The sequence below is a fragment of the Crocodylus porosus genome, unplaced genomic scaffold, assembly GCF_001723895.1.
Source record: "Crocodylus porosus isolate Cpor-Errol unplaced genomic scaffold, CroPor_comp1, whole genome shotgun sequence".
NCBI classification, from domain to species: domain Eukaryota; kingdom Metazoa; phylum Chordata; order Crocodylia; family Crocodylidae; genus Crocodylus; species Crocodylus porosus.
In genome coordinates, this window is record NW_017728886.1 from 236877199 (window position 1) to 236895424 (window position 18226).

At 43.9% G+C, this 18226-nt stretch overlaps 1 protein-coding gene across 1 annotated transcript in view; it reads left to right on the forward strand.

Moving 5' to 3' along the window:
- The window catches only part of RIMS2 (regulating synaptic membrane exocytosis 2), an 867608-nt gene that overhangs the window by 152588 nt on the left and 696794 nt on the right, over window positions 1-18226 (forward strand). Inside the window, exon 2 of the mRNA XM_019551690.1 lies at window positions 9979-10189. Within this exon, the coding sequence (XP_019407235.1) occupies window positions 9979-10189 (211 nt within the window). The remainder of the gene's footprint in view (window positions 1-9978; window positions 10190-18226) is intronic.

The window sequence follows — 18226 nt, forward strand, 5'->3', positions numbered from 1 at the left end:
ATGAAGTTCCCTTTCCCCTTTTATTTTTCTCTAAGCATACTATTTTAACACTTTCTGATATTTCATAGTTTTTATTCCTTAGACTTTAAAGTTAGGGCCCTGCCACATGGTCAGATTAAAACTGGATAGATTAATGTAGCAGCTATGAAGCTGTTACACATTTTCAAGCACTAACTTTGTAGCTGATTGACTCTTTTATAATGGAATGGACATTTTTATGGTGCAATAATTACTTTGCACGTGTGGCTGGTTTAAATTTATTGTACATTTAACCACTTAATTGCATGAACATTACTTTGCACATGTGACTAGTCTAAATTTATTGTGCAGTTGACCAGTTAATTGTGTAATATATGTAATGTGTGGCAGGGGCGTTAGGTCCATATTGTTCATATAGGGCTAGATTCAACTAATTTTCTTAGCGTGCATCTACGTTGCTTATGGCGATGTTGCTACTGCACTGTGCTTTAGTACTTCCTCTTGGAAGTACTGAAGCATGACACAGTAACCACCCATACTGCTCCAAACATGTGTTGTGAGGTTATGCTTAGCAACTACTTTACCACAGTGGCATACTATAACAGGGGAGCATGCTGCTACTGCAAAGTAGCTACTGGTCATGCTTGGACACCTGTGAATGTTATGTAGCTGTAGTATGTCACTACAGTGATGTAGTGTCACATGTAGACATGCCCTTTATCTCTGAAACATGGAAGATATTGTAATTAGCCATTTTGAAATGAAAACTTCTTAATTTTACAGGAAAGAAGCAAAATTCAACACTCTGAGACCTGAAAGCAAATGCCCCTGCTCAAGCCCTTTGTTTCAAGCAAATTTACATTTACATGAGTACTTTTCATTACCAGTCAGTTAGTTAGTAATTCCATAGAGAGCCACATCACATGCCTATCTGCTGTTTGGTGCCAAGAGCATCATTTGTTTAAAATCATTTGTTTCATTCATTCATTTAAAACACATAGCTGGTGGTGATTGACTGTACTTTTTACATTAGATAGTAATTGGATAGCAAACTGGGGTGGCAGGAGCCGGAACCCAGGATTCCACCCCACCTTTTCAAGGGCGTAGCCTCAGCTGTGAGTCAGTGTTAGGTTCCTACTTCTTTTCTCTTTTTCTTGCCCTATGAGTCTAAGTATTTAAGCTGTGGTTAACAAGGGAGTGGTAGATTTGGTTTGTGTTTTCTCAGACCAAGGATTCCTAGAACTAAGGTGTTCTATTTCTTGGTTGAGTGCTCTTATCAGGCAGTTGTGCAAAATGTGAGTACTGCCTCTGTGACTATGATGCTTGCGAGTGAGTATGAGGTGCTGTGCCCTATGCTGAACTCAGTGCTGCTGTCAGAGTCACCTAAGTAGTCTGGCTCAGGTTTGCGCTCCCTTCCCACCCCCGTTCATAGATTTCATAGACATTAGGACTAGAAGGGACCTCGGAAGATCATTGACTCCAGCCCCCTGCCCACAGGAAGTCAGCTGGGGTCATAGGATTCCAGCAAGATAAGCATCCAATTTGCTCTTGAAGGTGTTCAATGTAGGTGCTTGAACCACCTCCGATGGCATGCTGTTCCAGACCTTGGGGGCTCGGACAGTAAAGAAATTCTTCCTTATGTCCAGCCTGAAATGGTCTCGCAGTAGTTTATGACTGTTCAACCTCGTCATCCCTTGGGGTGCTCTGGTGAACAAATGTTGCCCGAGATCCTGGTGGTCACCCCTGATAAACTTATAGGTTGCCATCAGATCACCCCCGAGCCTGTGCTTTTCCAGACTAAAGAGCCCCATGGCCTGAGGAATGCTAAGGAGTACTTCAAGTCTTGCAGGGCTGGCCTGTCCTATCCTGCAGAACCTGCGGCCGTAGGGAGCCCTGCAGACAAGGGGCCCTGTTCTGCCAGCCCCCTGCTGCCTGTGCCATGTTTAAAGGGCTCAGTGCAGGCAGGGAGGCCCTTCTCAGCCAAGTGGGGGAGGAGTTCCTGGCTCCACTCCTGCCCTGGCCCTGGCCCCAGCCCCAGGGAAGAAACCCAGGCATCCCCAGCACATTCTGCCCCCACCTCTTGCCCCCTGCAGTGTAGCCTACATGTGTGCAGCCCGACCCCAACTATTTTATTTCAATGAGTTTATACAACAATTAACCACAATTTTGATTTTTTGATGGATCAGGGGCTCCAAAACTACGTCTTGCAGGGGGCCCCAAAAATTGTGGGCTGGCCCTGAAGCCTTGCCCCTCTCAGTGGGTTAGGAACCTAATTTGGCTGAGATTATGCACCTCCTTTCTCTTGGATTTACAACTAGGAAGCCTCTCCTAGAGATAGACAACTAAGATAGGTGAGACCTTTGTCATACAAAATCAAGAAACAGAAGTCACCTATGTTGTCTTTTTTATCCAGTAACCTAATGCCCAGAGCTATGTGGGAGATTCAAAATCTGCTTCTACCCAAGGCAGGTATCCCATCTCCCGGGAAAATATCCTAATCTCAAGGTCTTTGGGTATTCTGGAATGTCTCTCTCTCTCAATCTCTCCTGCTGAAGGTGCTGCACTTTGTGTTACTAGTGAAATATTGACTGGGCCAGGAATGGACTGAGGATTACTCTATAGCCTAGTAGTTACCATTCATAGGGGACACCTGGGTTGTGGTTCCTGCTACAATAAGTAATTCTGTACAAATGTAGATGCTGAGGGGGTAATAACAGCAGACACTTAGGCACTGGGGGATTGTAAGTGTCTTCAGTGTTAGGCAGCAGCTTAGTGGGAGTTTTGAGGATTCCAGTGATACATAAACTTTGAACTTGAAGACATAACTGCTCCTTTTGTATCTATCTTTTAAATGAATTTGAAAACTCTCCAGGGGTGGTGCTAGGAGGGATTTAGGGGCCTATAGGCACCCCAAAATTCACCTTAGCCCCTCAGTAGCTATCCCTCCCAGTGCCACCCCTGTCCAAGCTCCCTGCCTTCCCACCTGTGTTGCTGCTAACCTTCACCATGCAGCTGAGCCTGCCTTGCTCCTGCCTGCTGTGGCGATTGCCCCATGACCCAGCCCAGCCGGGGCCCCATTCACATTTGTTACCCTCCCCCCAGCTCCCCTGCACCACGTCCCTGGATGAGCCGCTGGGCTCTGATTGCCTCATCACCCAGCCCAGTCAGGGCCCCATCCATGATGAATGGGGTCCCGGCTGGGTCTTGGGACAATCATAGCCCGTGGTTCCTCCAGAGCCACGGCACGGGTAGTCAAGAGGAGGGGGTGCACATGGCCCTCGATCTTTGCATAGGGCAAGGGCAGGCTGCAGCTGTGCTCTGCCTGCTTCCTGCCTCTGTGCCTCTCTGCAGCCTTTGAAAGTGGAGCCTTGTGCCTTGCTGCCCAGCCTGCTCAGTGGCGAGATGCACATGGCACCATGCTGCTTTCAAAGGCTGCAGTGAGGGGGCGGGGAGCAGGCAGAGTGCAATTGTAGCCTGCCCTTACCCCGTGTAAAGATCAGCCTGCTCCCATGCCCTCCTGGACCGGCAGTGTGCAGTGGCGGGAGCCCCATTCCCTGAGTCCTGCACCCCTTGCCCCTGCTAGGCAGCTTGTCCCAGCCCCAGCCCCAGCCCCAATCCCTCCCACCGCCACACTCCTTCCCTCCCCGCTTTGCCCAGACTTATCAGCTGGAGGCAGCTGTGTCCAGTGTGGTAAGGACTGCTGCCTGTTTAGTCTATGGCTGAATCTCCAAATCAGTGCCAAATCTTTTCCGAATAGATTCAGAGGCTTCCAATTCGATTAGAGGATTCAGAGATTCAGCCATTGAATCGGGCCAAATCTCCTCCGAATCGAATCAGCTATTGAAGCTTCACACAGCCCTGATAAACAGACAGACAGATCTATATAGATGCCTCTGCAGTAATATGTATGCCCAGGAGGAATGCAATTTTGAATTGATATGAACATGAAAACAGTAAGATGAATTGTCATACCTCCCCATGCTGGACCACATCAGGCTGCTGTTTGTGTCCTATCATAATAGATTGTGTAGGCTTTTGTTAATCAGGGTATAATCTAGCCCTGCATCTTTCATTTGCTGCCCTGCCTCATTGTGTCTTTTATTGGCCGCCCTGTCACACTTTAATGGGCACAGACTCTTTGTCTGTTACCCTGTCAGAGAAGTGGGAATTTACAGCTCAGCTGCCATAGGACTCCAGGACTAGTGTGGACCCCCAAAGATATCCCAAAGTCTTGGGCATGTCTTTTCCCAGAGTCTTGTGGCAGTGTGCCTTACAACTTATGTCTTTGAGGATGTATGTGATAGCTGAAACACGCAATATACAGGCTTTGTAAACATTTCCAGTATTGCTTTTAATTTTTGTTATTAGATAGCATAAGAAATTAACAGACTTAAGTAAAAATCATTAAACATCTATTGCCAGGCTACAGGGATGTGTGCAGTCAGTCCCAGTGTCTAGGGCAAAGGCTAAGAGCCGGAGTTGGGTGTTAAGCTGAGGTCAAGAGCCAGGGTCTGAAAACTACAGAACAAGCCAGGTCACGAGCTGGAGTCTAGAAGTCACAGGACAAGGCAGGATCAAGATCCAGTATTGTAATCAGGAACAAGCCTGATTTACAAGTTCTCCAGGAGGCTTGTGCAGATTATCACTGTTTGGTTTTTTGGCTTTGTTTTGGCAAGCATAACTAGCCACTACAAGAATGAAGGGCATAACAGAGGGATGACTCCTTCCCAGCTTGAACAGTAATTCCTTTGCACCATCCCCTGCCTCAGCTACTTCTCCAAATGATGAATTCTCTCTGTACGTCTCCCCCTCCTACTATAGCAGTTTCTTCTTCCTGAGCAGGTCCCATAATTCTAGACTTTTAAATCATAATGGATCAGCAGATTCTCCTGTCCCAGCATCTTGTATATCACAGGTCATTGCATTTCACTATCTTGCTTCTTTACCAAGCCCAATAACTTGTGTTTGGTTAAAACAGATCTTCCAGAAAGGCACGCCCTTGAATTGGAAAGATCAAGATGGTGAATTCCCTATTTTATTTTTTTACTCAGTCTCTGTGGTTTTCAAGACTCACTTCTTTTGTTTTTCCCCTTTCTTGCAAAAGTCTTATGCATCAAAGCCCAACTGTTTATCAAGATGTTTGAGAAACTTGGTTTCACTAAGGATATGGCCCTTTCCTTGTCCTGAGCTCCATGGGAACTATTCATATTTATGAGTCTCCATTTTTCCTTTGTCTAAGAAAGACATTACATCAGCCCTGAGAGCATATGGATGACTTACATCCATTGAAGCAGTTTTAAAATCAGAATGTGTAAATCCTTCATAGCCAGATTCCGTAAATTATCACAACTTGAATTTGGTGAAGTATGGAGGCCACAGCTTTGTTCCCAAGATAGGGTATCCACTCCCAAGTACCTGTCAGGATTGTTCTATTGCTCAGCTGGCACCAAAGATCCAATATGCTACAAACATGAATTCTGTCTGTGTGTTCTCTGTGAAGGGTCCTTGACTCTGGGACACCTATGTGCTTAAGTATCATGAGCTGAACTGGGCTCTAAATGAAAGTGATAATAGCATGCATAAACATCTAGATATTGTCTTATAAGTGCAATATACAAATCAAAACAATAGAGTAAGTGTCTTGCATTTCTTATTTTTGTCATACTGCCATCCCCTTCTGGGATTTGGTACCTTACAGTCACAGAATAGAAAAGGGACATAGTTTCAAACCACTGTTAAAAGACTGACTTATGAATCCATACATTAGTTAAAATGTGACTTTCTGTGTCACTGAGAATACTGCCTTCAATGAGACCTGCTCTGGTATAACAGGGCAACATTTGGCCTTTAGTTCAGTCAAATTTGAAGTAATGTAAAGAAGAGTGAAGAGAGGGCACAATGAGGAGAGTGCTGGGCAGAGGAAATGTGAGCCAGGGTGCAAGTAGGAGTGAAGCTGTGCAGGAGTGAAGCTGTGAGGACAAGGAGTTTAGGCCTGGGGTGTCCAACTTTTTTGAATGTGGAGCCAGATCATGAACTTTTGTCACCCAGTGGGCCGGCGAGCCGTATTCAAAGACCTCACAGGAAATGGTATCACATCAGGAAGTGATGTCACGTGACCTTTGACACCAGTGAAGGTCTCAAGAATATATGAAAGGGTCACAAAAAAACTTTAAAAGTGGGTTCTCCTTTAAAGGAGAAAAACATATAACTGTGGCTTTTCTCTTGTGGGGTGGCAGAGTTCCAGCCTGCAAGGGGCTACTTGGGGCCCCCCATACCCCACACACTGGGGTCTAGAGGTAGGAGCAGTGGGGGACACTGGGTTGAGACTGTGAAAGGCAGGGACCCCCCCCCCACACACACACACACAGCTCCACAGGTGCTGGGAGCCCACAGTCACCGGCCTGGCCCCGGGGGAGGCGCCGTCTTCCTGCCCTGGCCCGGCCCTATGTGTGGCGCCCCAGCTGGGCAGGAGGTGGCAGAGGCGGATGATGAGGGTGAGCCTGGCTGCCACGCTGCCTCTGCGGGTCCACATCACCGCGCCAGGCTGGAGGGAGCCGGAGCCAGGGCCGGGTGGCACCTCGGGGCACAGCAAGCACAGGCTCCGCCTGAGCCTGGGGCCACCCCACGCAGCATGGCGAATGTCGACAGCCCAGCGGGAGGAGGCACCTGCTTGCACTGCTCCACCTCTGCCTCTGCCAGTGACCTGGGGTCGGGTGGCCAAGCCGGGCTGCCTTTTGCCTGCAGGCAGGGAGCAGTGAGTTGCTTGGGCCAGGAAGTGGTGGCTTCCCCCTGTGGTGCTGGGGACGGGAGGAGGTGGGCTGGGTCTGCACTCCTCTTCCCATATGCACCGCGTTGGCAGTGTCAAGTTGACATGGTGCATGTGGGAACCTTGTCCCTTCCCCAGCCCTTCAGCAGCGATTAGGAAGCTGCTGAGGGGCTGGGGGAGGGACAAGGGGCGGGAACAATTCGTTTCCCATTGCAGCACTGCGGGCCACAGAAAATGCCCTGGTGGGCTGCATGGTGGCCTGCGGGCTATATGTTGGACAAGCCTGGTTTAGCTTAATATGAAAACAAGCAGAGATCTTGAAGGGACTCCAGGAAATGGAGGATTAATAGTATGTCTGGAGAGTAAAAATTGATCCAGACTATAGGTATTATACATATGCATATGCGGACCAGTATTTGCTCCTCTTGTTACAATGTCTCCTTCTGTACCCTTCCCACAGTTCAAGGAGAAGGAAGAAATGAGTGATAGTAATCGGGAAGAGAGAATAAGTGACAGTATTGCCCAGACCACTTATTCAAAAGTCATGATTTAGATTCTCTGAAATCTTGAGATTTAAAGAAATATAATGTGTAGTTTTCTTATTTGCTTTCTGGTTTTGGAGCCTTTAGGATGTACTTCTGTGAAATTCTCAAGCCTTTTTTTCAAAAACCGTGAGGACCAGAAAAGTAACTCTTTAACATTATAGGTAGGATTCTTATTTAATACTTTTGATGCCAGGACCTGTATCTTTAACAAAAATACCTATTGTAAGACTTGTGCTAAAATTGTTGGAGTTGGCAATATTGAGAGAACTTCCGTCTGATGAATAGGGAGCTACATAAAACTTGACTCTAATGTTGGCAAAGCATGATTTTGATAAGAAGTTTAAGAATAATTCATCTGTCCCATACTAGAATAAAAAAAGCAATATAAATAGTCTAGGTATATTTAGTACTGAATAATAGAAATAGGTAAAGCTGCACTCCGAAAGAATCAGTCAATCAGTCAGACTTCCTTTAGCATAATAATGACAAGTTTATTATCTTGTAGTCTTGTATCTCAGCCAGGGTATTATGTTTACTAGTACCTGGTCTCACAGTAGAGTGAAGTTACTGTATTTACTTGAATACAAGATGACCCCCCCAAATCAGATTCTGTATATGTAAAATATATAAATGTATTATAATTTGCCAGGTGTAGAATCTATTTCTCAAAATCTTATTTTGAATTCATCCCTCTCACACTCTTACAGCAAGAAAAATTGTGGCTGGGAGGGTAAGGTGGCTCCCTTGCCTTCTGCCCCTGCAACTTGTTTCCATCTTCCTCTTGTGGCCTTCTTGCCCCCGCACTGCTTGCTGTCTGGCTCTGTTTCTCCCTCACCCTCCGAGCAAAATGTGGAAGTGAGCTACATGTCACAATATGGGGGGGAGGGAGGGAAGTGGGGGCAGGGGAAGGGACAGACAGGAGGGAAGAAACTGCAGAGGGGAACAAGAGACTGCTATGGGTCTGGTTGGTTGCTGCAAATTTTAACACGGGTATACAGCTCACAACACAGCTTTGATATCACTTTTGCACCAACTTATACATCATACAAACTGTGCTTGGTATTAGCTTAGAACCAAAAGGCTTATGACTTATCATAGAGTTCATTGGGCTGGGTCCCAGCAGGCTTGACAGCATTTCAAGCCATTGTGATCCCACAGTTAGCACTGCTAAGTATGTGTGTGTACTCCAGATACCCCCCAAAAAGGAACTGTGTGCTAATTAGCCTACTGCTCATAACTGGAACCTGATGTAACGCTGGAGTGGGCAAAATATGGCCTGTGAGCTAAATCCAGACTGCCAGGCCATTCTATCTGGCCTGTGAGGCCCCTAAAAAAATTAGTAAATGAGTATTTTTTGCTCCTGGATGCCTGTCAAAGCTGACAGGAGCCAGGAGCAGTAGGACACAGGGGAAACCCTCAACAGAACTGAGCAGCCCAGCCCTGCCCACCCCCAGCACGGGACCCCACTGGTACACGTGTGTGTGCGGGGGGCAGAGGCAGTGTGTGGGCAGGGACCATACATATGCACCCAGACCCCCCCATACCCACCATACACATGTACCCACACCCCCTTAACATTGCCATACACGCAGACCCACACACCCCCTCATACACCTCAGCCACCTTCCCCCACACACAACCCCCCACAAACCCCATACCCGCCCACATTCCATATACCTACATACCCACAGCCCCCCCACAAACCTACACACATCCCTCTACAATATACAAGGGTAAGATTTGATTTTAAGCTATTGTGCAATCACCTCTGTGTACACTACACAAACGCATGTAAATTGGGACACAAATATTTTGTTGAAATCAAATTAATGAATGCTGTAGATGATTGTTTTTTAAAATATAATTTGGTATTTTTCTGGTTCCAAGATGGCAAAACCCCTTCTTCTGGGGGCAAGGGATAGGACTTTGTTATTCAAAAGAGCCTTACTAACCCACCCTTTTGGCTAAGACAGCATTTCTGGGACCTAAGGGGAGGGTGTCAGGATGGGCTCTGTTCCCCTCGGTGCCAGCCTGGTATTGCAGTACCTTCAGACCTGGTGCCAGTTTTCTGGGGAGGGAACACCTACCCTTTTTTTTTAAGGCCAAAAAAAAAAAGGTTGCTGTCAGCATCTTTGGCACCAGGGGAGGGTGTTGGAGCTTCCTCTGATCTCTCTGAGTGCCTGCCTGGTATTGTAGTACCTCAAGGTCTGGTGCTTATTCCCTCCTGCCCATTTTTTAAGGGACATGCAAAAAAAGAAACAAAGAAAGAAAGTATGTATTTTATGGGCATGCTCAGCATGGGCTGCATTCAGTCAATTCAGTCAACTTTATAGTTGGTTTCCATGTTCGAGCACATGTTGCTTCTAGCAACAGTTTAGTGATACCTAATGTATTTAATGCGGCTGGGGAGGGTGTTGCTGGTACATGACTAAGATGAGGATGGGGGGAAATCTCATCTTATATTTGAGTAAATATGGTAATTATCCTTTATAGCAGTTGACTTACAGTATATTGTATGTTGTCATTGCTGAGACCCTTGACTTTTGTTTTTAGCTATATTTCTATCTGAAATAAATCTGTTCATTTTGTTTACTCTGGTATTTTTTATTTGATTTGTTTTGAAAAATGTTGTGTTGTGTCAGTGTATGCACAGATAAAAAAGCTTTTTATTCATGTTTTCTTTTGTAGGAAATTGCATCAACAATTTGAAATGTATAAGGAGCAGGTGAAGAAGATGGGAGAGGAATCACAGCAGCAGCAAGAGCAGAAGGGTGATGCCCCAACTTGTGGTATCTGCCACAAAACAAAATTTGCCGATGGTTGTGGCCATAACTGTTCATATTGCCAAACTAAATTCTGTGCGCGATGTGGAGGAAGAGTGTCTTTACGCTCAAATAAGGTAGGGATTGATTTTCTCTATTGATGCTGATTCCTTTAAAGTGTGATGTTACTTGATACTGAAGTATTTTGAAGATTATTATAATAATTAGTCCACAATTATGATGCTTTTCTTATTGCAAAAAGATAGCCGCTGAAAAATGGCAGTTGTCTGTACCTGCCAATAAGTTTGGTATCTGTTGTTCAGAGTCTCTTACAATGCCTTACCTTCATTATTTAAACAGCTTTCCTTTCAAGAAGTAAACTACATTTATTTTATAATCTATGAGGTTTTTTTTCCCCTTTGCCAAAAAAAGTCCATTAAAATCTTGTTTCCTTGTGGACTAATACATGTTGCTTTCATTTTTAAATATGCTTCAATTTTCAATCCTGACCATTGAATCCATGAAAGTGCATCCTTGGGCCCATGTGGATGGGTTCTTATATCTGTGTAAAGGTGCTGAAGGGTTTCCTTAGAGCTTGCAAGCTCAAACAGTGTTTGCAGTCTTGGGACAAGGATCTGCAGCAGGCTGTGCACACAGAGTGCATGCATGTGATTGAACAGCTGGAACTCCAGGGCAGGAAGCCTGGGGAAAACAGAGGAGACTAGCTGGGGAGAGGGGAGCTGAAGCTATGCGGAGAAGGGCTGCTTCTGAGGGGGCTGCTACCAGGACGAGTGCTTCTGAGAGGATGATGAGCAGAGGAATTGTGACTGAGTGAGCTGCTACTAAAGGCAGAGGAACCACAAGCTAATGAGTACCCAGGATTTCCCTGGTATCCTTTAGTAAAGGAGCAGGGGTTGTGCAAAGAGGTTCCCCTCCCCAATCTTAAGATCCCTTGGTACAGGGAGTCACTGGGAGGGAGTCAGGGACAGGTGCCAAACACAGGGGAGCTGCCTTGGGAAGTGTCTGGGGAGTGGTGTGATTGATTGCAGGCACCCAGGAAAGACTGGAAAAGGGAAGAAACCCTGGTCTCTGGAGCAGCCACACCTAAGGTCCTGACAGGCACCCCCATCTTCTGTCCAGATGATGGCATCGCCACCCCTCTTCTGAGGCAGAGTGAGCACCGTTCCCCGCTGCAGCCACTGCACAGTGAGCTACTTTGCTGCAGGCAGTGTGATTTTGTGGAGACCTGGCTGACTAAGTGTATATATAGGTTGCCTGAGTGTTAAAGTTGATAACATAATTTTTTTGTTATATGATAAGTAATCACTTTATCTGCTGGTATAGATTATTATTGAGCTCATTGAAAATATTTTGTTTTTTATTTATGGGATGTCAAATTTGTCAATCTCTCAGTTACTACTATTGTAAATAATCAGTTATTGTAAATAGGTATAGTGGTGTGGGGAGGACCACGGGAGAGCACTCCAAGAGTGGTGCTCCCAGCCCGTAGATGGAGTGGGAGTAGACTGAGACCTACTGAGATCCGGCTAGGATCTGGAACCAACTTCCAAGAGAAGTGGTGTAGGCTCCTACCCTGGGGGTTTTTAAAAGGAGGCTAGATGAATACCTTGCTGGGGTCATTTGACCCCAGTACTCTTTCCTGCCATGGCAGGGGGTCGGACTAGATGATCTACTCAGGTCCCTTCCGACCTTACAAACTATGAAACTATTGGCACCGCAGGATCCCAAAAATTTGTACGTGACTCCAGGTAGTGCTGCCACCAGGTTTACGTATGTAATAAAAATGAATTTACCTTTTGATAACTATGTTAGGACAAAGCAGACAGCAGTGATTCTCAACCAGGGTGCTGTGGCATTTTGGGGTTCCTTGAGATCCTTTCCAGTGTGCCATGGGGTGCTGTGTAATGTTAGCAGTATTAGGTGTGCAAACACGATTCACAAGGTAAACCAGAGATTTCAAATAGAAATGAATGGTATTAAAAACATCCTGACCTCTTCTGGGCTTTCTGAATTCTTTGCAACAGAAGAATCTCTGTATTATTTTTCTGTAGTTAAAAACACAACTGAAAACTAAGAGCTGGCATTTTCTCAGAGGGGCCCTTGAATCTAATGACGGGTGCCTTGAGTCTAAAAAGGTTGAGAGCCAATGGGATAAGGAGAGTGCTTGTGTACCCAGTATGAGCACAGGCTCCCCAGGTCACACACCACATGGATGCAACTCCCTGCTTAGCATGTGCACTTGTGCCCCGGCCCCATACTCGGTCTCAGTCCTTTGATCGTGGGATCCTCTGCTGTACCACACTCTGGGCTCCCCCAGCCCTGTGGGCAGCACTGCACCACCCCATCCCCTGGGATGGAGGCAAGAAATAGAAGCCAGCAGAGTGAGGGGGAGCCCAGAGACCCCAGCTGCTGGGAGCCACAAATTAACCCCTCAGAGGCTGCCTGCAGAGTGCCAGTTGGACAGCTCTGGATTACCAATTCAGAGAGGCCTGAGCTTTCGTAGGCCAAAGCCAACCTGTCTTGTCTTATGTTAGGATAGTTAGAGGATAGAACAAGGATTTGTTTCTAGTTCTGCCTGCCCCAGATTCATCTGAACAAGTCTTTTAGCCTTTTAGCCTTAAGTTAGGCGTTTATGAAATTTTATTATTTATCTACTTCTTTGTGTTGGTGGAGTTAGTTAAATGACCTTTGTAAACTGCTTTTAAATTTTCACATAAGAAGTAGTACAAAATGCAGTATATTTACAGAATGTCACTAGAAATGATACTGAGAATAATATTCTTAATTTTTTAAGACAGTATTTTTTTCAGAAAATGTATTTGTTGCATCAGCAAGACCGTTGCTAGACATGCACATAGCAGTCCTCCTAATCTGACTAATTATAAGAGAAACTTGATAAGAAGTTATTTTCTTTCTAGCATTAAACTGAAGGACACAGTTGAGATTCAATATGCAAATTATAAATCAGAAAGTATACAGAAAGTAATAGAGATTATATAGTGTATATCTATCAACCTGCCTTGAATGTAATGAAAGTTGTAATAAATATATTTCTAAAATTCATGAAGTGCCTTTTATGCTGAAGGATTTTGCATGCAATTACTGCTTTTGATAACTAATTAATGTTACTGCAGTATTCAATGTGAAGAAAACAATCATTGATGTGATAATTTTAGCTAGTTATCAAAACTAGCTGGAATTTTCCGGTCAAGTACAGTATGGAGAAACATTAATAAAAGGAAGTTACTTTTAAGGTCAGAAACTGTCAGTCATTTGGCACATAGAAAATGCTCAGAAGTGGGTAGTAAGGGGGAAAAAAATCAGGTGGTGTGAAACATTTCCCTATTCTTAAAGGAGTTTTGTGAGAACTTTGATGCAAAAGATCATGCAGATCAGATAGTATTTAAAGTCATTTGTGAAAGACCTATGGATAACAAACTGTATGATATTTATGGAGCTAAGTACAACTCCTACATGCTTCTGCCACAGTTGGCTCTTTCCTGATTGTATCCTCAAGGCTTTCACATTGATTATTAAAGGCATTAGAGGATGGAAGCTGTACTTACAGTTAAGGAATGGTTAACAAATGATTGATAACCAGCCATACAGGAGTTTACCGTGGAACTGGATTATTTTATTTATTCTGTCTGAAGAAATAAAAGTTCTCCAACTGTTGTGGTTTGAGCTCTTCTGTTATCTATTTAGTAATTCTAGGCTATGGGACAAATTCATACATCTTATAACAGCTTATGCTGTTGTACATTCCAGGGCAGATCCTTGAAGGCAACATGTATATCTTAAGGGGAGGCTGCAGGATTGTGAAGCAAACACAACCTCCATTCTCTTGGAGTGTCCCCAGAGGGCCCATGCAGCTTAAAAAGTGGGTGCTTGTGGCTAGAAATGGAGGATGGTAACAAACCTGAAGAGTATGCTGAAATTGTTCTGGAAACTAAAATCTTTCAGTAAATTCAGGCCAGGTATAGACATTACACTTTTACCAGTACAAGTGATTGGAAACTGGCCTATACCCATAATGGAACAGAAGTTTGACACACTAAGCCAGTTTATATCTGTAACAGAACAGAAGTTCAGCACACATAGACCTGTTTAAAAATGGCAGAACCTGGTCTGAAGTTCGCCCCCTTCCCCACCCTCAAAAGAGAAACATGTGGTCTGTTCACTGCCCATCTAAACTGTGCTGCTTACAGAAAACTATGTAACTTAGATGGATTCTGCCTCTGGCTTTTTGAATGTGTGTACCTGGCCTCTGTGACCACAGCTGGTATAACTTTTCTGGAACCCCGGTGAATTTAAAGCTGTCCCTAACTTTCAGTTTTTTAAAAATTCAAGGGTGCAGACAGAAGTGCAGCACCCAGCCTGTAACTGAAAACACTTTACAGGAAGTAGTCTGCATTACAGTGATTCCCTTGGAACAAACAGAAGTTTACTGTTGGTTCCAGGGCGGAGGGGAATCTATCTGTTAGCAGGCTGCCTGCCTACTGTCACTTTCCCTTAGGAATGGCCTCTCTTCCCCATGAAGCTGCAAAGTTTTCAGAATGGGAGTGGGGAAAGGGAGCAGAGGGAGCTGGTTCTAGGGGTTCCCCAGCCAAGGCTGGAGGGTGGGGTGGGTGAATTGGAGCCCCCCTCCCGCAGGGGCTGAAAACCCCTCAGACTGAACTCCCTCCACTCTCGTTCCCACCTCTTATTCTGAAAACAGTGGCAGGCTGGTAGGCAGGCAGGCAAATTACAGAAGATGCTCTGTTCTGAAACATCTTCATCTGACCCTTCATGCAGTGAGGGTTCAAATTTTCACCTGATAGGCCATTTTTAAAGTGGTCAGCAGCTGTGCACTTGTGTTTGGTCACAGCTATAAACTGCTTTCTATGGCCAGATAATGCAAAAATTGTCACTTCTGCCTGTGCTCTAATAAGTGTTCCCAACTGCTGGAACACTCCTGTCCTTTCTTGAGTTGAGTACTTCTTGATTCTCCCGATTTTCCTCTCACCATTGCCCTACTTACAGATCACTTTGTGATCTGATGGTGGTCAAGCATTAGAACAGGTTACCTAGAGAAGTTGTAGAATCACCATTCTTGGAAATTAGCAAGAGCAGGCGTGGCAGACACTTGGCTGGAATGATTTAGTTGGGGACAATCCTGTCTTGAGCAGGAGGCTGGACTTGATGACGTTGTAAGGTCCTTTTCAGACCTGCTTTCCTATGATCTCTGACTCACACTTACATCTGCCATTTCCCTAGCCTCTGTATCTTCCTCTATAACCAACATTTAGAATGAAAAATCATAAGATTACTTAGAATTCTTCTTTCTCTTGTTCATTCCTAGCTGAAGTTTGTCCTGTTTCCAATTGTAAGGATTTTTGGAGAAGAGAGTGCCTTCATATGTGTATGTACACAACCAAGTACAAAGAAACTCCTTTTCCAACTGTGACCTTTGAGCTTTACCACAGTGCAGACAATTATTACTGAGAAAATAGTGATATTTTTAAAGGCAGATAAATGACCTAGTACAAGAGCTCACTTTGCAAAGGTTTTTGGTAACATGTACAAGAGACAACTGTTTTAAGTAGCTGCTTACTGTAATAGACACCCAAACACATCCATACTATCCATATTAAGGCAGCTTATTTGTTCCATTCCTTTTTTTACTGTTCACATGCTTTAAAGTGGATGGGAACTGGTGAAATCCCCCTAGTTAGGAATTCTCATTTGTTTTGTGTTTCTAATTTTTAAAAAATTCAGCTGAAATTTTCAGCAAATTCTGCCCAAATTTGTGGATAATTTTTGGTTGATCAGCACCCACATTTTTGGGAATAAAGTATATGCTAAAAACCAAATCAACCTCAGGTATGCCCACCCTACTTGGCAGCAAAGTGTATATTAACAGACGTACTACATAGTGAAGAGTGAAATACCCACTGAATGAGACATTGTCCAAAAGTATCCAGGTAGTGCAGCTGAAAAAAATTAACCTATTTGAGATATCCAGCTTCCATGCCCTGATAACTTTATCGATTAGGCACCAGACAAAGTGTCAACTCTCTGAAGCAGATATTCTGTGATCAGCTTCTTGTCACTCTCTCCCTTTACTTATAGAGGGAGGGACAAATTATTGTCCAGACAATCAACCTTCAAGTTAACCATTAAAGTATGCCAAGTATCCCTTTTCAGAGTGGTTGGCACTAATAGCAGCAGCCAAAGCATTCTTATCCCTATGGTTAGGGACAAAAAATTACACGTAATCTGGTATAAGTATCAGAAACTTGTTTAAATCTGTAACACAATAGACGTTCAGTGCCCATAAACCACTTTGAAAATGCTCAAAACCAGTTTAAGATAAATCTGGATAGATGTAATATCAGACTTAACTGATTTAGGTTAAATTGGTTTATTGAACTATCCCAGATCTATAAGAATATGAGCATCAAAACCTGAAATGTTTTTGAGGCATTCTGGAAAATATACCAGGTCTGCTAGGAGCTTCCTGTTGAAATTAGGGTGAGGGCACTTTTAATTTCCTTTGGTGTCAAGGGGGTTGCTACATTAATTTTTCAGCAAACCTTTCTACCTCAAGAATAATATTTGGCATCCTTTACAATTGGAAGAGATGCTGCAGGAAATCTATTTCTCCTGGCAAGAATGTTATCAATCCCAGGCTACTGAACAAAAAAGAATGGAAAAGATTTCTTGACCTTTTGATGACAAAAACACCTTAAAAACTCAGTTTTATTCTCCAGTTCAGGAATGGGAGTCAATATGTGATTAAAAAAAAAGTTCAAGAAGGTTGTGTTTTCTGTCTCTTGAAACTACTTTCATTTGAGACTTGAGGAAGGACGTTTGATGTCCAAAAGCTTGTTCAACAGCTCTCCTGACTATACAGTTGGTCCAGAAAAGATCCCACAAAAAATCCTTGTCTCTCACATTTCCTGGACCAACACGGTTACAATAATACTCCATCCATTTGTATAAGGATGCCTCTAAATACTGGAGTTATATCATGGATATTTGAATCACCAGTACTAGTTTACTATATAGTAAACTTTTGGTTTAAAATCCATACATATTCACAAAATGCACGGCAAATGTTGTGGCCATACTTGCCTTGGAAGTATTTCTGTTTCCTAAACAATTGGCTGAATAAGCCATCACTGTGGGAAGTACCCAAGAATCCTGTGTCACTACATTTGTCTGCAGACAATCATTAGGGTTCCCATCTGCAGACAAATGAATCCTGGTAAGATGTAGCTCAATTATTTTTTTTCTGACCAGGACAGGATCTGGGCTACTACAAGCTTCTAGAAAAGGATTTGTCCAATCCAGCAGGTTTCTTCTCAGACCATGCAGTGATTTTAAGGTCTCACGACCACAAATGTATTCATCGTGTCTATGGCACTTGTACTCTTTAAAGAACCTCAGTTTAATGAACTGAGGTGTTTTAATGAGTGCTTGTGGATTCACTGGAAACCTGAGACCCAGTGAAAGCAAGCAGCATTTGACATTCTCCAGCTGATGGGTATTTCTAGTGATGATCTCCAATTATCCATGGGCTTTTAAATTCATACATTCCAGGAACTTTCAGTGCTTTCATCCTGATTTGGTTAGTGCACAAAGATAAATTTCGCACCTCAGCCTCTTCAGGAACTAGAGATGGTTGATAGTATAAATATGTATTAAGTCTCTTTGGGTGCTCAGTATCTAAAATATAGTCCTGATTCATAGAACAACTGAAATAATATGATGAGGAAGACCAGCAGTCAGGTCACTATATTTAGTTTTAGAAAGGAAAAAGGCACTATATTGGAAAGCTTCAAAGTTATAAGAATGGTTGAATAAAACATTTCTGGTCACTATCTACATAGTGGGAAAGAGCAATAATGCAGGTGAAACAAATCATGTGGTTGATCACGTTATTCTGCTAATAGAGCACACTAGAACTGATGTTCTTTTCCAAATCCAAGAGCAGGAAACAATCTTATTTTCTGGTTCTGGCTACAGATTAAGACATCTATAAACTAATGAGTTCCTTATGCTTCCCAATGTTATAACTAAACTAAGGAGAAACAAAGTGTATGCTGTCATAAAAGCAATGTGCTACTAGCCCACTGGGCAATGGAGGTGTTGTGTAGTTCTCAAAAGAC